This window comes from Drosophila teissieri, chromosome 3L (genome assembly GCF_016746235.2).
Source record: "Drosophila teissieri strain GT53w chromosome 3L, Prin_Dtei_1.1, whole genome shotgun sequence".
NCBI classification, from domain to species: Eukaryota; Metazoa; Arthropoda; class Insecta; order Diptera; family Drosophilidae; genus Drosophila; species Drosophila teissieri.
The window spans coordinates 6,698,645-6,718,943 of NC_053031.1; the positions used below are offsets into that span (position 1 = coordinate 6,698,645).

At 44.9% G+C, this 20,299-nt stretch overlaps 3 protein-coding genes across 5 annotated transcripts; 1 reads left to right on the plus strand and 2 right to left on the minus strand.

Annotated features, from left to right (window-relative positions):
* The first annotated feature begins 623 nt into the window (after positions 1-623).
* LOC122617890 (myophilin) lies at positions 624-8,924 on the plus strand. Of its 2 annotated transcripts, none has more exons than XM_043793932.1 (3): positions 624-865; positions 7,672-8,013; positions 8,083-8,924. In XM_043793932.1, exons 1-3 carry the CDS (start codon positions 812-814, stop codon positions 8,251-8,253), a joined length of 567 nt encoding a protein of 188 aa, XP_043649867.1. In that variant the 5' UTR covers positions 624-811; the 3' UTR covers positions 8,254-8,924. The 2 variants fall into 2 exon arrangements, with proteins under 2 accessions (XP_043649867.1, XP_043649868.1); XM_043793933.1 differs by lacking the exon at positions 624-865 and adding an exon at positions 7,581-7,610.
* Positions 8,925-9,149: 225 nt separating this feature from the next.
* On the minus strand, positions 9,150-15,155 carry LOC122617881. The gene is made up of 3 exons (XM_043793917.1): positions 14,379-15,155; positions 11,613-12,754; positions 9,150-11,551 (listed from the first exon to the last, which is right to left on the minus strand). Exons 2-3 carry the CDS (start codon positions 12,749-12,751, stop codon positions 9,475-9,477), a joined length of 3,216 nt encoding a protein of 1,071 aa, XP_043649852.1. The 5' UTR covers positions 12,752-12,754; positions 14,379-15,155; the 3' UTR covers positions 9,150-9,474.
* A 1,119-nt stretch (positions 15,156-16,274) lies between these two features.
* On the minus strand, positions 16,275-19,817 carry LOC122617882 (unc-112-related protein). Of its 2 annotated transcripts, none has more exons than XM_043793918.1 (2): positions 19,305-19,817; positions 16,275-19,220 (listed from the first exon to the last, which is right to left on the minus strand). In XM_043793918.1, exon 2 carries the CDS (start codon positions 19,161-19,163, stop codon positions 17,028-17,030), a length of 2,136 nt encoding a protein of 711 aa, XP_043649853.1. In that variant the 5' UTR covers positions 19,164-19,220; positions 19,305-19,817; the 3' UTR covers positions 16,275-17,027. The 2 variants fall into 2 exon arrangements, with proteins under 2 accessions (XP_043649853.1, XP_043649854.1); XM_043793919.1 differs by having other exon boundaries at positions 16,275-19,232.
* Between the last annotated feature and the right edge of the window lie 482 nt (positions 19,818-20,299).

A 20,299-nucleotide genomic window follows, 5' to 3' on the forward strand; every position in this document is an offset into this window, starting at 1 on the left:
GAGAAGTCTTATCGGATAGTTAGTACACGTCCAAAAAGTAGTGCCTAACATGTTCACTCCTACGGAAAAAAAATGGTAACAGGTGCATCGCGGAATACAAAATAAGTCAGATTCATTATCTTTTTGAAAACTCTTAAAACCTCTTTTAAAATGCAAATGCACCAGAAATTTTAAAATAATACCAACAAAGGTGTACAATTTTTTTCAGTGCTCGATAGTTCCTTGGTTTATTATTTTAAAATCCAACTGCCGTTAAAAAAGCGGTATGACATCACGAATGCCATCACAACAAATCAGCTGTCGCTGATAAGCCACAAAAACAAGAGAGCGAGAGCGCAGCTTGGAGCTTTTCTTACTCTCTTGCCAGTGTTGTGAACTCCAAGTTAGGTACCTACATACGCTTCAGCTTACAGGTTTTATTTATTACACTATTAGAGAAAACGTTGAATTTGGCTGGAATATGCATTTGGTAGACTAGCATACCAAACCTACAATATGTGACAATGACCCAATTTGAGCCTATTGCTGATGTTGTACCCAACCTACATAGGTACAAAAACTAGAGCACTAACCAACACTGAGCTGTCGCCGCGGTTTGTGAGGTTTCCTCGGTCTCCCAGCTCGGGACGCATTTCATAACGTAGTAAGCTCTCGTTGCGAACGGACGTAGCCCAACCAACTTGGCCTTAACCCTTGCGCTCCCTCCGATTTATTCCGCGACAAACACATTCCAGTGGACAGTGGTGCAATTCAGCCCAAGACCAACCTACATTTTAGCTCCCTGCAAACCCGTTTCTTCACCAAAATAACTATGGCGTCCAACCGTGCAGCGAAGTCTGGTTTTGCCGCCGAGGCCCAGCGCAAAGTAAGTACAAAATAACAACAACAACAAATAGACCCCCCCACCCAAAAAAAAAAATAAAAAGCGCCAAACAAACAACAACAACAACCGCACATTAAACAAATTGCCCAAAAAAAAATCCACTTTTGCATGGGTGTGCGCATTAGTTTGGAAGCTGCATTGACTTTATTTGGCGCTGGGATGCCAAGATTTTATCTCCGCGCGCCAAAATGCCAAAAAATTAGCCAAAAATGGTCTTGAAATTGCCAGCGTCTAACAAGGAATGACCTCATTTCGCTGATAAGTCGAACAAGTATTTATGTGCATACGTATATGTAGATATAGAGGTATATATACACACACATGTGTGGTGATGCATGCGTAATTGGAAAGCTTGAAGATGATTTAGGTGATTTTGAGGCATTGTCAGTGCGGGGGGCATTGAAGCTCGAGCAAACAGTGGGTCATCCATAAATCAAACTATTAGTGATCGAAAAAGTTAGTCAAGCTCTAGAAATGTCAATATGAATAATATTCCAAGTTCGAACGTTGCACATTTTAAAGATAAAGTTATTTATTTTAAAGTATTTGGATTTAGCAATCGTAGGCACCAGCTGTAGAGTACTGAGTACTGTAGCAGGGAGACCCTTTGGATGATCTCAACTCAACTACTGCAGTATGCTAGCTGGTGGCTTCCCCAATGTAAATTGACAACATTAGTTCCGTCCATTAGCAGCACTTTGCCTTAAATGCACTCATACAAATGCATCGGGCTTTGGTGGGGGCAGGGTATAGTGCCACCCGTACCCTTCGGCCATTTAGCCCTCGTCAAGTCGGGGTTACGCAATTCCAGCCGCCCCTTGGTCAGTCCATAGTGAAATTGTATATGTCGCCGGCACAGGGGATTAAGTGCAGTCCAGTAAAATCCACAATACGACAACTACAGTTACAACATTGCCCAAACAAAAAACGACAGAAATAATCGAGATTACCATATCCGAAGTTTGGCATACCCTTGAGGGGCACTTTACCAAGTTGTTGGCAAAATAAAAATATTTTCTCTTGTTTTCGCTGTGCTTATCTGAATGTTTTCTACCCGGATTTCATTCTCTTGAGTCAGCCATTTAGCCAGAGGCCTTGTTTATCGGTATTATCTGCACTGGCGCATTTTTAAATCACAGTTGTGGCTAAAATTGTAGTAACCGATAAAACGTCTTATCTGAAAGCGAAATTAAGTTTGTTTTAATTGGTGATATATCAGGTACAAATATTGTTAGTATTCTGTAGTGTTTATCTAGGCCATAGCATTTTAAGCCGCAACACGTTGGAAAATACCATGATACCATGAACTATAAATGGTTGGAACTAGGAATAGGAAGAACCTTGGGTTAGGGTATAGCAAAGCAGGGAAAGAGAAATAGAGGCGATGGCCATTTGAGGTTCCGCGATGCCTGAAAGCGCAGCTGCTGGCGCGACTCCAAGCCGCGATCAAATGGCTCCCCAGGAGCTGAAGGCGATGATGTCATCCCTCCAGCTGTCCCTCCTCTTCGTGCTCCTCGATCCCTTCGCGATCCATTCAACTCGAAGGCGTTGTTAGTTTGAGCGCTTTTTACCCGGTCGCTGCGAGTCACTCATATCTTTTGGTGGGGAATTCGGGTCCGTGTTCGGGTTTTCGAGTTTTGGGGGTGACAGGAGGAAGAAGCGATAGCAGCACCTTTTCCACCACATGAGCACTTAAGAACAAGCGAGTATGTGGCGTAAGCAAACAGCAAAACAAAACAGTGGTATGAAAAAGGTATGAAAGCAATATTTTTGTTTGCCTCATGGGTTCTCTACAGTCTGTGCTTGCGTGTGTGCTTTTCCCGACTTTTACGACCAGTCGCCGACAAATTGGCATGGATCTCAAGTTTCGGACAAGGAATTCGTGGCCCCTTTAGTTTCAACCCTTTCCTGGGATCGTGGCACCCTAATTACGGAACCATTTTCCCCTCAAACTCACACCACCAGCTGGCGGGAAAGTTCTGGGAATGGCGCAGAAAGGTTTCAAGTTACTCAAAGTATGTTTACTAATTTGTAACTACATAAACAATTGAACATATTAGTTTACCAAACTTAAACTTTGGTATGATACTATTTTGTTCCTTATCAACGACTGGAAATTCGCCTTAAGAAAGCCGGACTATAATTACATTCTTGTTCGCAGCTGTATCTCAGCCATTGGAACTTGGGCCACGTACTAATCACCCGGCCTTTTTAGGAGTCAAGAATCCACACTCAATTAGCAGCGCATATATGAAAGACACTGTGTACATTTGTACATCCGCAGCACGCACCTCCCTGTATCTATATACATATTAGTAAAGTTATCTAGGTATCTCTATCAGTGCGGGCGACCTGTAAGTGGAACACTTGGCCCACATGAACTCCAGCTCGTAGTGCTACTCCCAGATAGGTAAACCCTCCGTAACCCTCGCATTGCCAAAGCTCTCCCCCCAAAAAATTAAACACTTGTTGGCCGTCAGTCGGCGTCATTTGTAGATAAGCCATAAACAGTCGCGGGAGGAGGTCGTCAACGGCTTTATCGTAAATCAAATGTTGTTTTGGATTTCCGGTGAAACTACTCGCAGCACCGAAAACACGAAAACACCTCGACAAATGAAAATGGAATGAAATTCTGCCCCCTGTCCAAATCCCTCCCAAAAAGGGCACTCGATTGGGGCCTATACAACTCACTCAACTGAACTCGAAGCTGGTCGTAAAGCCAGACTCTGAAATCATATAATTGACCTCGTTACATTTTTGCGGATTTTGTTTATGTTATCGTTGTGGCATTTTTGTCGTTTTCCCATTTATTTATCCACCCGTAAGATATTGGTCAGCAATTGTTCATGGATCATGACGCATTTGCAACGCGAAAGAAAGCGAAATCGGCTGTCGCATAGTGAATAATCACCAGATCTGGCCATTTCGTGGATTGATTTTTGACGACTCGATTACGTAATGTTTGCCTGGCGATGCGTCAACTGCCAGCGATCCCTTTCGCAGCAAACACATTTAACTAATCATCACCATCCACCATCTACATCTATGTATCTGCGCTGAAATATTGCCAAAGTTCAAATACAAGCCATAACGATGCCATGACATCATCGCCGGCTTCAGAAAGCCATCAGCCAAGCAAAACGTGCCCCTGTCTCTTTTTTCGGTGATCCTACAATGGATTATTATGCAATGATCATCAGTCTGGGGTTCCTCGCCGGCTTTTGGGCTAAATTTATACAGAAACTCCTCGGTTGGATGGGCGGAAACATCCGTCAAAGTTGCAATAGTGATTCGCTTTTTTTGAAGTAGAAAACGTTTTTAGAATCTTGGAGATACTTTCCGAAGCACTCCAATGAAAGAGAAGGCTACTCCTTAGATACATATCTGTTTAACATGGCATATGATCCTTAAACGTTCTTCTTTATCTTGCAACGACTTAGGCTCAAGTTTTTCAAGTATTTTATTCCCTGACTTTGCCCAATAAATCAGCTGCCTATCTTAAGTGTAACTACTTCCCGAAGTTTCGGAAACTTCCACGAACCTTTGATCGTTAAATTCGTAGTGAAGTGAATTCTCGGAACTCTCACTCAATTGTGGAGACTGAATCATGATGAACATAAATAATAATGCTATGTTGTACCAAAACATTTTCACTTTTCAAGTGGCGTAGGTGTGAATTAAATTGAGTTTTGCGTGGGCAGGCCCTCCTCTCCCAACAAACTGGGCTTTTTTCGGAGTTTGCGTTTCTGCTGACCCACAGTTTTTAGGTTTTTTTTTGTTTTTTTTTTGGTTTTTGGTTTTTGGGAAAGCCAGGAGTTGTATGCGGGAAGCTTGCTCAGCCAGTTTGCGGGTAATTTCAATTTTAATTTTAATTTCACTAAAAGCCAGCCAGGCTTGGCTTTGGCTTTGGCTTGGCATGTCTCGGCCACTAATGCGCATTGCGTGTGGAATGCCATCCACCCAGAACGCACTTGAAAAACTAGAGGGAGAGACCCAGTCCCATAGAATACAGTGCTCAAACGTACATCATGGGCTGGGAAATTAATTAGGTTCTTGAGTCTACTGTGCTTTTCATTGTCACGCCGTTTTGTAATGGCCCGTAATCGTGGCTAACTCATCAAGTGACCCAGAGACCCAAAATAACTCAAAATGATGTATAATTTTGGCTGGGGGAAGGAAGGGGGAACATAAGGAAATCATAATTTCTAACGGCAAACGATGACCAATTTATAGTTCCGCTTCTAATTATTGTGTTTTATACGTTTCGAGTTCCAAACGAGCGGTGACTTTCGTCTGGAATTCCGCACTCCCGATAAGGCAGTACGTTCTAACCAGCTGTACATATGTTTTTTAGAGAAATATTTATATATACATATGTACATATATACTATATATGTGTATATGGGGTGTACTCCATTACGGGCTGTACTTTTGGCCCGGCATTCGATCGTCGTTGAGTTTTGAGTCGACCTCATAGCGCTAAACCAAACAGAAAACACAAATGAAACTCGCTGGCTGGCTGCTGACTCATTAAAACAGCGCTAAAAATATGTATTTTAGTAAGCGTGGGGCAGAAGACGAGGCTTTGGAAGAATCGGCAAATAACTTGGCTATTCTTCACCATTTTTCATTTAGTTCCGAACATTGTTTGCCTGTCGGGGACCACCAACTGTCAAATTTGCTTTGGGATTTGTGGGACAAGATTTTTGGGGTTCGAAACCCCAAACAAACGTGTAAGAAACGATCGGAATTCATTAGGCTCTTAACGGCTTTCGGTCTGCGATTATTATGTATGAATAGTATGCATAAACAGCAGAATCCCATAAGCATATTTCCTCTATTCCTAATCAAAATTTATTCATCTGCCCCGAGGGTGTCAATTTATGTGCCACCATCAGAGTTTCTAAGTTATGATCATCAACTTCTGGCTGCGGCCAGATTCCAGATCCCCAACGGGATGTCAATCACAAATTGCTTTTATTAATTGTCTCACGCTTTCGATGATGGATGGTGCTGTTATTGGCGTTCCGTTGCTCGCTCATTTTGGGCTCTAATGAACTGACCTCTGCTGTTAACTGCTTGACCGTTAAACTGAAAAAAGTCGAACAAAGCAATTTTGCCAACGGTCGACTGCAATTATTGATAATCTCTAGTTTTGGCCAGCTAGCTTGCTAGATAAAGCCATTTCCAGCCGATTACCATATTCGTCATATCTCGCCGAAAGATCGGTAGCTTTTATTGGGTTTGAACAACGAAAAAGTCGTAAATTTGTAATCTTTAATAGCTGCGGACTTCTGTTGCCCGAAAAGGGAGTGTTGAACTCAGGTGGAGAGGGGTAATATGTGTGCAAAGTGCATTCACCTCCATTAAGTACACAAAAAAAAAACATGGGGAAAAGCGGCCGGACTGTATTTCACTTTTATATTACTGCATCGCCAACTTCTCCCCCATTTGCCAACAATTTGTGAGCTTGCATTTCCCCAACTCGAGCGATAAGGAGTGGAATACAACTCAATTGGCGACAATCGTTCATTTGTTTTCTCTGAGATCATTCGTTTTAATAGACCTGCCAGTCAGAACAAAAAATCTCACAAATACTAAATAGTAATACAATGCAGGACAAATGAATAGGGAAACATTGAAGGGAAAAACCAAAAAAGGCTTTATTTGGAACTACATAAATATTTGTTCCACAAATAAAAAACTTATAGATATGAATGAAAAGATAGCAACGCTCTTCAATCAGACTTTATCTATAGACAGAACCCAATCTTATCATATAACATGTATTTCATTCATATTGTACTGAATATAATATAGTTTGAAAGATACAACTAACAACCGACTTCTCAGCCTGAATTAAACATTGTGTTAGTATTTAGTTCGTACTGTGTACTTTTGATAAGTCTACTACCATTGTTTTCAGTACTTGAACTTACTGTGTAATGGCAGCTAATCTGGAATCTGTTAGCGACCGCGATTCAATTCAATCAAATAAATCTAATAAATACGTGTTAAGTGAGTCGCTGCGATATGACCCATAGTTTGCTAAACATTTTGATTTGGATTTTTATTGGCAAGCTGGCAAATGGTAACCCAACACGCAACGATTTTGCGGTTTGTTTTGGGACTCCGGCTTTTGTGGTTTTGTGTGCTTCTGCTGCCAATGGAGTAGAAATGGCATTAGAAGTGGGGGCCAGCTGCTCAACAAGTGGCTTTTTGTCTGTGGCCAAAATCGGTGCGAAGGACGCCCAAGCGGCCGGTAAACTTACGACCATATATGGTCAAGACGTTCAAATTTAAAGCGGGCTTTAAAGCTGCCAATCGAAGCTATCGGCATTGGCAAATATGGATACTTACTATTCTACATGGGAACATGTGAACGTGACTGACTGACTTTTATACACGTTGAGCAAACCGAGTAATGGAATATGGAAAAATGGGGAGTGCCGGTGGGAGAAATGAGAGCTGCAATCTTATCCTTATCGAAACTAGAAATATAACCGCCAAATTGTCACGAGTGCGAGACAAGGGAAAGGCGGAGTGAGCAGCACTTTTATAACCAATTAATGATAAGTCTGCTATCAGCGATATTTCATACGATAAGCGAGGGGAAATGGCCCACAAATAAAATAATGGTCTATACTTGATTTAACCCCCGATTGGGAATTCAGTCTACCAAGTGCAGCAGCCAGACAGGGATTACCCAAAAATGTACCAGTCCAAGGTGAAATGGGCACCTTGTCCTTTTACCAATCACTACAATCAACTGTTTGCCTACTTTCCAGATTAACTCCAAGTACAGCGAGGAGCTGGCCCAGGAGAGCCTCGAGTGGATCAAGGCCGTCACCGAGGAGCCCATCAACACATCCGGCGACACCGACAACTTCTTCGAGGTGCTCAAGGATGGCGTTATCCTGTGCAAACTGGCCAACGCCCTGCAGCCCGGCTCCATCAAGAAGATCAACGAGAGCAAAATGGCCTTCAAGTGCATGGAGAACATCTCGGCCTTCCTTGCGTGCGCCAAGAACTTCGGTGTGCCCACCCAGGAGACCTTCCAGAGCGTTGATCTGTGGGAGCGCCAGAATCTGAACTCGGTGGTTATCTGCCTGCAGTCGCTGGGTCGCAAGGTGAGCCGATTACTCCAGTTGCCGTTGATTAATCTTAATAATAATAATATGTTTTTTGCTGTTTAATAGGCCTCCAACTTCAACAAGCCATCGATTGGCCCCAAGGAGGCCGACAAGAACGTGAGGAACTTCAGCGACGAGCAGCTGCGCGCCGGCGCCAACGTCATCTCCCTGCAGTACGGATCGAACAAGGGCGCCACCCAGTCCGGCATCAACTTCGGCAACACCCGGCACATGTAGATCGGTGTCCTGCAGCCAGGATCCTCCGCCCACACTTCGCTCTCAGACATTCCGCATTCCGCAATGAAAGACCAAACCAAAACGCCAACTTCTTACGCAGCCGCTTTTGGGTTCCACACACTTTTCACGATTTGAGCTAGTTTTGGGATGAGCCCCTGAATGATATGGATATGGATATATATTTATGATACCAATTTGTATTTGTATTCCAATTGACCAGGCGTATGCTGTTATGTAATAACATAAACTACTTTAATTTAATATTATTAAGTACTCGTACATACGGATCTTAGGATGATTTATTCTATTTTCAACATTTGCATTTGCATTTGCGACACGATCGTTTTGACTAGTTTCGTTCCATATAAACCGCACTCAGATTCGTTCTGTGCCATCGAAGACAGTTGGAGATTGTCCCCAATGCAAAGTGAGATAATAAGTGATCAACGGATCGAAAACGAAATGAATTGTGTTTGATGAATGTGTCTTCTATCTCGTAGAGTAACGATTACAATGTTGTTTCGAACTAACCACCTGAATATCAATCAAAAACACAGAGCATTTACAATAATGTATTTACAGGCAGAGAAAATATACGTGTTACACACTTTTGAAAGATCTATTTTAAATATTGTCCCCTGTTGAAAATAAATAATTATTCTTTTAACATATATGTATATGGTTCTTTTTATGGATTACTTGTATATTGGGCGGTAAAATGTTGGGTACTATTCTTATTAAGCAAATCGTAGTTATTGGTAGAATAAACAATTTCCTATTATATTTAGGAGCATTAAATGCAGATAAGATAAAGGACCCTAGATGGTTAAACCAACCCAGTTGTTGCCAAATTAAAAAGAGTAAAGTGTTTTGTAACAATTACATATAATTTATTTGATTTCAAAACAAATTAATTGTTGTATGCGTTGACAATTTTGACGTCTTTGTTCGAAAGATTCGATTTCGATTGGGAATAAAATTTCGGGGCATCTCAGAATATGCGGACATCGAATAACAATTATAAAATAATTTTATACGATCGCTTACATTAAATAGAACAAATTGTACAGTCGTTGACAATGTGTTTGCATTCGTGCATTCACCTAGGAGTATTTTGATAATAATTCGAGACATCGTTAGCTAAGTGTAGACGAATATTCAGCACGTTTAACTAAAGCAATTACATTCGAGGCGGTAATACATGGTTGTAGATTTTTGAGTTTAGCCGGCATTTAGCAAAAGTTCAGCAGCCACCTCCAAGCTCCAGTTGGTCTGCTGCAGCGCCTGCTCACACTGTGGTCGCCCAGCCACCCCTAGCCTCGCCAGCTGGTCGATCTTGTAGTGCCGCGTGGCTAGTCCGACATCCCCGCTGGCCGCGCGCAGTGCATTGCGCACATCCTGCTCCACCGCGGAACTGCCAAGTTCCTGCATTAGCTGCTGCAGTTTCTCCTGTTCGCGTCCGTAGTCGGAGGGCACTGGCGCATAAAGCTGATGGGCTCCGTCCAGCTGCTGCTGTTGCTGCATACGCATCTTCTCCATCCTTCGTTGGATCTGCTGTGCAGAGAGGGGCGGTGGCGCCAGCGGAGCAGGTCGAGTGGGCCGCAGGTAGTCATCCTGAGTCACTTCATCGTACAGAACAGCCCCACTGCCATTCGGCACTTGGCCATAGTATGTGGATCCCGCCGTGCTGGCCGCCACTGCATCGTACAGGGAGGCGGTGGAGGAGTACGCATTGTTTTTCGGTGCCACCACTCGATTGGAAATAGCAACAAACGAATGGTTCAACTCCTGCTGCTGCTGCTGGTGATGATTTTGGTAGATCTGCTCCTCTGCCTGCTCCGGCGGCGGCTGGGCATAGTACTCGGACTGCGTGGATGCCACTTGCTCATACCAAATTCGATTCACCACACTTTGGGTGGTAGCTGCCGCAGCAGCCGCGGCCTCCACATTGTTCTGCTTGGGCGACGCGGTTGAAGAGGGACTGGAATGATTTGAGTGGCCTGAACCGGGAGCTACTCCGTTCTTTAAGGGCGTCAGATTCTGCTTATACACTATGTCCTTGCTGGCATACATCTGCGTTGAATTGCGCTGGTACTCCTCCTGCGCTCTGTTTTGCCCGTTGCTGTACATGTCCTTCTCCAGTTCGGCGATGAAGGACTTGTCCAGCAGCACTCCGTCAGCAGGGGGAGCAGGATCAGGCTCCACAGGCTGGCTGCTGATGGGTTCGTGACGCTCCAATGCAAGATTACTGAGATTTAGCTGCATAGCCGCTGATTCCAGGGCTGGTATGTTTTCTTTATTCGAGTTGGATCCACCAAAAAGACTTTTCCTGACCGAAGGACTATTATAAATGGGTGCCGGTGGAGGAGCTGCCTCGAGAGAATGGTTGAAATTCGAGTAGAGTGCCACAGCCGTTTCAATGTTTGTGGTGTCGAAGGGATCCCGCTCCCTTACAGGCGTCGCTAGCTGCTGTTGTTGAAGGTCTCGTTTTTGGACGAACTCCATTGTATTCGAGTAAGTGGGTGGCATCTGGTACGGCGGTGGTTGCAGGCGCCCTGGAGAAGCTGACACATTGGCCGGATCAAAGTCAAACTGCGGCTGCTCATTGTAGTATGTAGGGGAAACATTAAGATCTCCCGATCCACTGGATCCGGCATAAGTGGGCACATCTATGGGAGCGTCGAGTATGCAAAAAGAGCTGTCCGCCTGCAGAGAAGAACTATCGCCAGCTCCCTGAGCTCCGCCTGCTCCACCTTCGGCTATGGGTCGCATGTCGGGCGAAATGTCGATGAGTATGCCCTCCTGTTGAAACTGTGGCGGTGGGGGACGCTGCGGGCCCACCACTGCTCCCTTGTGCTTTACTGCATTTCGTCGATGAAGACCCGCCGCAGCCTCATTGACGAGTTTGTTGTAGGCGAACTGCTTGCTGGACGTGGACTTGCGTTCCTTGGCGTGAGACTGGGGTGTCATCGAAGCACACTTTCGCTGCCGATCATCTCCGTTGGCCATGGCCGCTGCTCCGCCCCAACAGAAGCCGAATGGCGAGGATGTCGAACCATTGCCAACGCTGCTTCGCATTACCACATCTCCGGCAGCACCCACTTTACGCTGTTCCAGCAGGCTCCTGGGAAAGATTCCTATGTCGAACGTTCGCTGGTTCTGGCCCTTTATCAACTTCAGTTCGTGCCGTCCATCGATGATGGCGATTGTGTCGCCAGGCTCGATCTGCAGTCCCTTGGACTCGTGGTGACTGCGGGAAGCACGCATCACAGGAGGCGACATACTGGCCAGATATTCTCTGCAAAGCAAGGATGGAAATTAGATTGATATAAATTTTAAATGAATATGAAGAAACATACTTGAGAGCAGCAAATGTGGGTCGCTCTGCTGGCGTTTTATCCCAGCATTGCAGCATCATAGCATAAACGTCCGGTGGACAGGCGTCCGGCTGATGCAGACGCTCGCCTTCGCGATCGATTTTGCGCAGGATCTGCGACCCATTGAGTCCCACCCAGGGATCTTCGCCAAAGCTGAACATCTCCCACAACGTCACGCCAAACATCCAGGTATCAGAGGCGTGCGAGAACTGCCGGAAACGCAGCGATTCAGGAGCGCACCAGGGAAAAGGCACCTTCTTATGCTCAGACATCACATAGCAATCATCCTCTTGTGGCAAGGCACGCATTAGGCCAAAATCTCCGATCTTGATCTTGTTTCCAGCCGCCAGGAGGACATTCCGGCAGGCCAGATCGCGATGCAGAAAGCGCTTCTGTTCCAGATAGGCCATGCCAGTCACAATCTGCACCGACCAGTTCCAGATGATGGTCAGCGAGGTATGTCGGCACTGTTTTCGCAGCGTATCCAGCAGCGACCCTCGCTCCGCCAGCTCAGTAATCATCATCATTGGCTGGGACAAAACCACGCCGTACAGCCGCACCAGATTCGCATGATCCAGGGCGTGCATAGCCTGAACCTCGCGGAAGAAGTCGTCGATGATGCCCGGCTGGGTGAGGTTGTCCGACTTCAGCACCTTGACGGCCACCGGGATGACCTTGCCCGCTGGTGAAGCACTCCATTCGCCGCGACGCACCACACCGAAGGATCCGTCGCCCAGTTTCAGACCCATGGTGATGTCCTTTTCGTGGATAAGGCAGGTTAGCTGGGTGCCATTGCCCTGACTGGATTCCCGGGCGGCAGAGGACTGTTTCTTGGACGAGGGCTGCTTGCCGCCGCCAATCAGCTTGGACAGGATGTTCTTGCGCCACTGGTGGGCCTTCTTTTTCCGCACTGCCTCCATCAGCCGCCGAATGGCCGGCTTCCCCAGACCACATCGCTCCAGATCGTCAGGTAGCACGTAGTCAAAGTGAGCCAGCCGGGTCACCTGTAGGTCATCCCGTATCCTGTCCAAGAACTGCTCCAGCTGCACCTCGCGCAGCAGATCCTCCAGCCAGGCCGTCTCACTACTGAGCCCGCCATCCACCGCCGAAGTGGAGGTCATTTCCTGAAGGCACACAAAACGAAACACAATAAATTGAAGGCAATCTCAAACACATAGTGATCGGTGAATGAACTGTGGTCAAGGGTACTGGGTCAGTCGCGCAATCACGTATGACTTGCCATATGCGATTAAATGGTCAGGGAACGGAGAAAGTGCGCAACATTTATGGACAGCATAAGCAATTCCATATCTTGTCATTAACAAAGGGTGAAGTAATGGGGTTTAGTGATTTCTGACGCAATATAATATTTAGAAACCAAAGTATTTAATGGTTTTTATAATTATTAGATAAATCAAAGGTAAGTAGAATCGGGAGTAGTCTTGATCAATTCCTGATCTTTAGCTCTATTGAGGTAGGTTTTCTAGAAACTATCTTTCTTAAAAGAATTATTCCTAAATAAATGGTTTTACAATCATTTTAATAATCTTTAATATTGAGTACAACAAGAGAATCTATCTTATATTCCATCTATCTATCTACATATCTATCTATCTTCTTTAAAAAAATACTTAATATTAATTCCAAGTTCTCCTGGTTGTCAGTTAAGCGGAAGCAAGCTGGTTTCTAGGTAACCCATTCAGTTAGTTCTATGAATCCGACATTACTTGTTGAACCCATGGCTGTTTTCAAGGGGGCCAATGCACACAGAAGTGGATTTGTGTAAACATGTCCCCACATGACGTCACGTTTTCTTGGCAATCCACCTAAACGCATTGCGTCACCCTATGAACCCTCATCACTGAGAAGCGACATTTGTATTTGTATATGGTAGGAAGTGGCTGGTTGGGGATCTCAGGAAATGCGGCTTGAACTCAGGCGCGTGCTGAAGTGGAGTTTATTAATAGAGCGCGATAAAAGGTGAGCAGATGCAGCCACAGAATGCAACCGATATGCATGCCCCATGGGATTCCCCTTGGAAGGAACTTAAAATGATAGCCCGACTGCTAATGTCTATTGTTAACGAGCGAATAATAGAAATTACACTGTGCGGCGACAGTTTGACTAATTATTCGGGCGGAAACTGGAATTTAGCGGATGCGAGAGACACACAGAGATGTCCAACGAGACAACAACGCCCAGTTGAGAGCAGGTTGCAAGTCCATCAGCTGTGCAATTTAGATACAGTCGAGCGTCCGTAACGCGGCAGCTGTCGTTAAACATATGTACACATGTACATATGCTCGAAAATGGTGACTTTAAGGTACAGAAATAACCCAGGTACAAACGCTTGCATTGTGTATCTGAAAATAAATACAGTCGTACTTCCGCAATTCGAACGAAAAACAAGTTAAGTGAACTTTTCGATTTTATTTTATATTCTGTTTGCCTATCAAGTTGAATAAATACATCTTAGTGGTCCCGTTAACGAGGAGTATTATTGTAGTCTACAAATTCTTTAAAGATTTTCAGAGCTTCCTAAATTTTATGGCAAGTAGTGGAAGTTTATGATTCAAATCACTTTAGTTAGGGGCTTAGTTATGGGGGTTCCACTGTACGACAGCTATCCCACCCCGAATTCCACGAAGTGGCTAGTTCCATTCACTGTTATTTTGTTGGACATTTGTACAACATTTCCCCCGGGTGTTCGCTCGAAAAGGGTTTTCCTTTGTTTTTGGAAATACTCACCGAATATTAAACAGCTGCGCAGCTGCTGCGACGCTGGCAGAGGAGCTTCGACGTCGACGCGGACGTCGCAGTCGCTGCACTTGGCTAAACTTGAGAAAATTGGCAAACTTCCTGTCTGGAAGCGAACAGGTTGGCCAGACAAAAGATGTTGCGGCAGATGGAAGTGGTTTATGCGGTGGATATGGAGATTTCTGGCTTAAAGATGTGAAATTGGATATGCGAGCTGGGCAGCGCAGCGCAGTCGGCGTCGCAGTCGCCGCACTGTAAACGATTTTGTATGCGTGTGTGTGTGTGCTGGCTGCTTTGTTTACACTCGCCAAATGAGCAGCTGTCTGCTTGGCTGCTGATTTTGATGGCGGGCGGTTAGTGGTCCCCTCATGACGCAGACACGTAAATATTAATTTATAGTGCACACACGGGAAAACAATGAATATTCCGCTTTCAACAGCGCACAGCCCCTCCCCCACCGACCCCTCGATCGTTACACGTTTTTGCACAATTTCACACACACACGCATTTGATGCACGGCCGTTTGAGCTGGGTGTATGTGTGCGTGCGTACGAATCGAAATGCACGAAAAAACAGCAACGCAATTCGCAGGTGCCACGGAGAACTGTAAAAAGCGTGAATTCTTCACTTTTTTAATATGTTAACTCGTTGAAATCAGCATGATTTCGTTTTTATTGCGGAAACATCGTCGGTAATCGGAATTAGCTGCGCTTAATTTGCGATTGAAAATGCGCGACGGCCAAACACTTTTGGTATTTTTTCCAGCAGCTGATGCAGTGGTGATGGGACAACAAGCGATGTTTGTTAAAAACTATCGATATGTCTCAAAACAAAATTGGTATCATCGATTTCTTCCAGGAACAATCGAGTATTCAAGTTATTTACGGTTACGGATTTAAAATTATGTCGAAGATATTTTTGAATTAAATCTTTAAATATAAATATAAGTATATACCTTCATTAAAAGTATATATGTACCTAACGTGTAACGTTGGTATATTATTGAAGTAAATATTATAAAGTTGGTTGATTGTATTAAATATAATTGACAAATTTTGTTTAATCTTAATTTCAAATTTTCGGCTAAAATCTAAATATTTCTTATCTGAAAATTAATAAAATTGAAATAGATTTCACAATTGGTTATTGTCCCTGTTTTAAAATCTTTCTGTGAAAATGAGAATGAGTAGATTTTCCATTCTGTAGAATTGTTTTTTATAAATCATGTCATGTTTTTATCACAAGTGCGCAACAAAACAACATTTTTTTATGTTTAATGATTCAAATATAGGTTTATAAGAATTAAGTTGTATGTATGTCTACGCACATCTTAGGGGTATAGAATGTGGTTTGCATTATTCATTTGGTTCGTATGAAAGTATTCTTCCATTAGTAATGTAAATACTTACGACTGTGACAAATTGCAAAATGTAATTGTAACATTTTTATAAATAAATAACTTTATAAATAAAGCGTGTGTCAGGCTCTATTCATATCCGGCATTTTCCTTATTAAGAGTCACCCCGTTAAATTAAATCAAATTGAAGATTTCGCCAGCCATTGCGTGAGAAGTTGCCCCATTCCGAGGCACATAACTCTGGGACGCGGTCATCAATCAATGGCATAGCACGGAGTTTCCTATAATCTTGAATCCCCATATATGTATGTACGACTGTACAACGCCGTGGGGCTTGGTGCTTATCAATCCAATTGAGTGCGTTGTTATTAATAACAATACCCGTGCTTTATATTAAACGCCCAACGGTTGCTGTTGTTGCATCAACGCCCCTCAGAAGCACACAGCCCGCAATAAAAGTTGAATGAGTAATCCCACTGGGCTCGGGTTTCCAGCTGCCATTGGAATGCATACAAACAAAGAAGCCATCGTTTACGATCATTAAAAACATATAAAATAATTTATTCTGCTTATTAATTTGTTTAATAAATATACAATATATAAAACTGCGGGTTAGTCGCGCAAGTCCGCACAAGTGTGGTAAAAAAATGGACTTAAGCTGTGTAAATTTAACGCTGTGTTAGAAACAGACAACACAGAGAACACAGGACATTGACTTGGACTTGTTTTGGGTTAAGATTGCTCTGGCAAAGGCACAACATCGTTATCATAATCGTTATCAGCGTGGTGATTGTTATTAGTCTAGAATTCCACTTTCATTAACACTTATACACGAACGCTTTCGATTTGGGTGGGTCGACTGACTGGGTTGATTAAAAATGTAGGTAATCGTTGGACAACTTCAAGAAACTTCGCTTTAAGATATAGATATGATTTGTACAACACAAATTTGAAGACTTATATTTTATAAAGTTAACTATTTGTAAGGTAAATGCCGACAATAAGAAAACAAACCACTAGTTACTGCTAGTCTGTGTCAAAGTTGTTTCAAAAGTAGATACATATTTAGGTTGATAGCCCGAACGGGGAAAAAACATTGCGAAATTAACAACTAAAGTTACGAAGAAGTTGCTAAGTGTAGTCCGCAGATTACTTTTCAACCCATAAATCAACGCACCCTACATTAGGTAAATATATGTAGATAAAACTGTAGAACATGCGACGAGGTTTGTGCTTGGCACTCAAAAGACTCCAGTCCACTGCTCCAGATTGCGCTAATCCGCTTACGACCAGCCGCCCGTCAGCTTGTGGAACATCTCCTCGTTCAGCGTCTGGTTGTTTTCCTTGGATCGCATGGACATGAATATGTAGCCGCCGATGAACTCGTGCACCACCTTGCAGTCGGCCGACTGCACGGAGAAGATGATGTTCTCGTCCTGCAGCTGAATCATCATGCACTTGATGCCCCAGTTAACATTCCAGGCCTTCATTGTGTTGTAGCGCCAGGTCTTTATGTGGTCGCCAGAGCTGAGGTCCATACGCATGATGCGGTTGTTGGCCACGCCCAACAGCTCCTCCTTCTTGTGGCCGTCGAACTTGATGATGAAGAGAGTTACACCAAAGTCGGGTAGAGATTGCCAAGCCTGGATGTACTTCATCTTGGCGTCCATTAAGCTCAACTGGCGAACGTTGGCATGGGCCTCTAGGATCCTCTGCACTGCCTTGCTGGATAGTTTGCGCATCATTTTGGGGGAGAGGTAATCCATGGGCTCAACACTCCGGGGATTGACGGTGAGTGGAGCTCCCTGGGCGGGTTTCTGCATCTGCAGCAGCGAGCGAATACTGCTTACTTCGCTGTCGTAAGAGCTATCGGCTAGAGAGCGACCCTTGGCGGCCAGACGACAGGCTGCCATCCACTTGGCGTACTGCTCTTCGTTGTCGCATCTCACCCAGACCTCACTATTCGGACCATTCCTACCCTCTGGCGGAACTTCCAGGCGGATTGCAAACTTTCCTTGTGCCAGATTAACATCTGGCGTCACCTCGCAGCCCTTCAAATTGATGCTGATGGTGGGAGCTCCTCGCCTGGACTCTTCCTGCGATTTGTACAGGTGCAGATGCAGATCCCTGTAGGTGAAGAAGTAGCGCTTGTATCCTTTGAGTGTGAACCTTTGAGGCTTGAGGAATTTCAAATAGTCCGACAGCTCTGGTATCCTGGTGATATTTCCCAGATCCTTGCCGCCTCCTGGTCCTTCAAGTGTGATCTGCAGCTCGTTGAGAGCAGAGTCAATGTCGTCTTCGCCGCCGGTCTCCTGACTGGAAGTATCAATCCCGGAATCGATGCCTGGTGGATGCAGATCCGTCTGATGATTCACCTGGAACTGCAGGGCGGCAAACATGAGGGTCTCCTCCTCGGTTGGTTCCAATTCCTCGTTCAAAATGCTCCATTTGGCTTGCTCGTACAGTTGATTGATCCTGACTTGGTCGTACTTGGGGTTCAGATCGAAGAACGTGAAGTATTTAAAGCGCAGGCACAGTGTGTCATACTCCCTAACGCCCTGCTCCATTATGGAAAGCGACGAGTCCAGCCATCCCACGTTGAGACGGGCTTTCTCCACCCGGGACTTGGGTCGAACCAAGCGTGCTCTTACATCCGGACTGGGTGACCTGGGCGACATGGCCAGGTTCTCCTGGAGGTCCCCGAAACTAGAGTTGGAATCGTAGCTGGCATAGCCAGTGGAGTTGTGCTTCCAGGTGCCCGTGGGCGAGCTGATGGGTGTTCCTGGAGCGGTGGCTGCCCTCCGGGGAGTGGTCGCATACGGTGAAGCTGGTGCGCACAGCAGATTGCCATTGTGCGAGCGATCCAGACTGCCATTGCTGCCGTTATAGGCTCCTGTGATCGGTACAAAGGAGTTGGTGTCCAACGCTGGCTGCACGTAGGCGATTCCATTTGCCTCCGCCACGGGAATCTTGCGCTGCGGCAGCTTGGAGAAGTTCTTCTTGAGATGATCCGGTTCCAGGGGCTTGCAGAACGACAGTTCCTCCGGATAGCGAATGTCTAAGTCCTTGCACAAGTTCACAACAGCTCCGAAAGTTTTGGCCGAAAAGTTGACGCGGTAGTCCAGATAACGCAGATCGGGCATCTGCACCCTCAGTGTCTTGTGCATGGGCGTGAAGTGTAGAAAGGAATCGGATTGAACTCCGGCCTGGTCCAAAGTGGACCGTGTCCTGGTCAGCCACACATTCTTGGCGGGCCACCACAGGGCGTGATCGGACCAATCCTTTGGCATCTCCGGATCCACCAGGTTAAGCATTACGCCTCCAATGTGCTGGTCACCTTTCACGCGCAGCGTCTTCTCCACCTGCAGATCCGTGATGAGGATCCGCAGGTTCCACGTATTTTCGCCCACATGAATCATCTTTCGCTAAAAGTTCCGATGCGCGGGCGTCGTTTCTGTCCAAAGGCGAACCTATAACTGCGGATATATCTGTATAGTGTATATATATGGCACAATCAGAGTCTAAATTTGCCCTCGAAACGATGACGTAATCCAACTTACGTTCAGCGCCGTTTTTGCAACCAAGTTTTTGTTGTTCTTGTCGTTGCTTGGGTGGCTGGGAGCGCGGGGGCAGCGAGGGGGCGGGGCGAAGCTATATAGGCCCTTATCTCGCCAGATGTTTGCACGGAAACAGAAACGCCAGCGAAACAGACCCAACAATCCAACAAAACGAGTAATCCAGATCAAAATCGGTGGATGTGGAGGTATGTATGTAGATAAAAGGGGGGAAAGGCGGGGAAGTACGGATCACTTGATTAACACACGCCCAAGGTTATGATTTTGATGGCTTGCTGCTGCTTGGGATGTTTTGTTTTCCCGATCTCTCTCGCAATTCGCAGCGTTTTTCTCGCGCTTTTCCTCGCACATCAACACACCGACGAACACTAATGCAGGCGCTCAAAAATGCGATGCAAATTTTTACAAAACAACACGTCGCGGACGACGAAACAAGGCGAGAAACGAGCCGAGATAGAGAGAAATTAATTTATAAATAAATCAGCAGCAGAGCAGTGTGACCGCTTGGCTGCGCCTATCGATAGTGCAAGCTAGTGATGGGTTGGGCGGCAGTCGAACATATCGGAACGAATGGTAAAAATATAGTTCAAATTTCTTAATATTGACATGAAAGAGATAGAAAGTAATTAAATATTTCGTTATCTCTACTCTTGCATAAGTTATTGTTATTACACATACCGTAAGAGTTATTGACCAATAGAATCATGCATGAGGCATATCGAATACATTAGATCCGCCCGATATTAATTAATTCGAATCAGATCTGAAACGAATTTGTGTATGGCAATCTAATATATTTTTAGTGTACACAGAATATCTGACATGCAAACAACAATGAAGTTATGGAAATTGGCGGTATTAGTCCTAATTTATTTATTCGAAGTGGTTCATTCCATCCGTGGTTGTGGCCCAGGAAGGGATAGGAACTGCTTTAATACTCCGGAAACACCCAGACGGAAATACCCATAACCGAATTATTA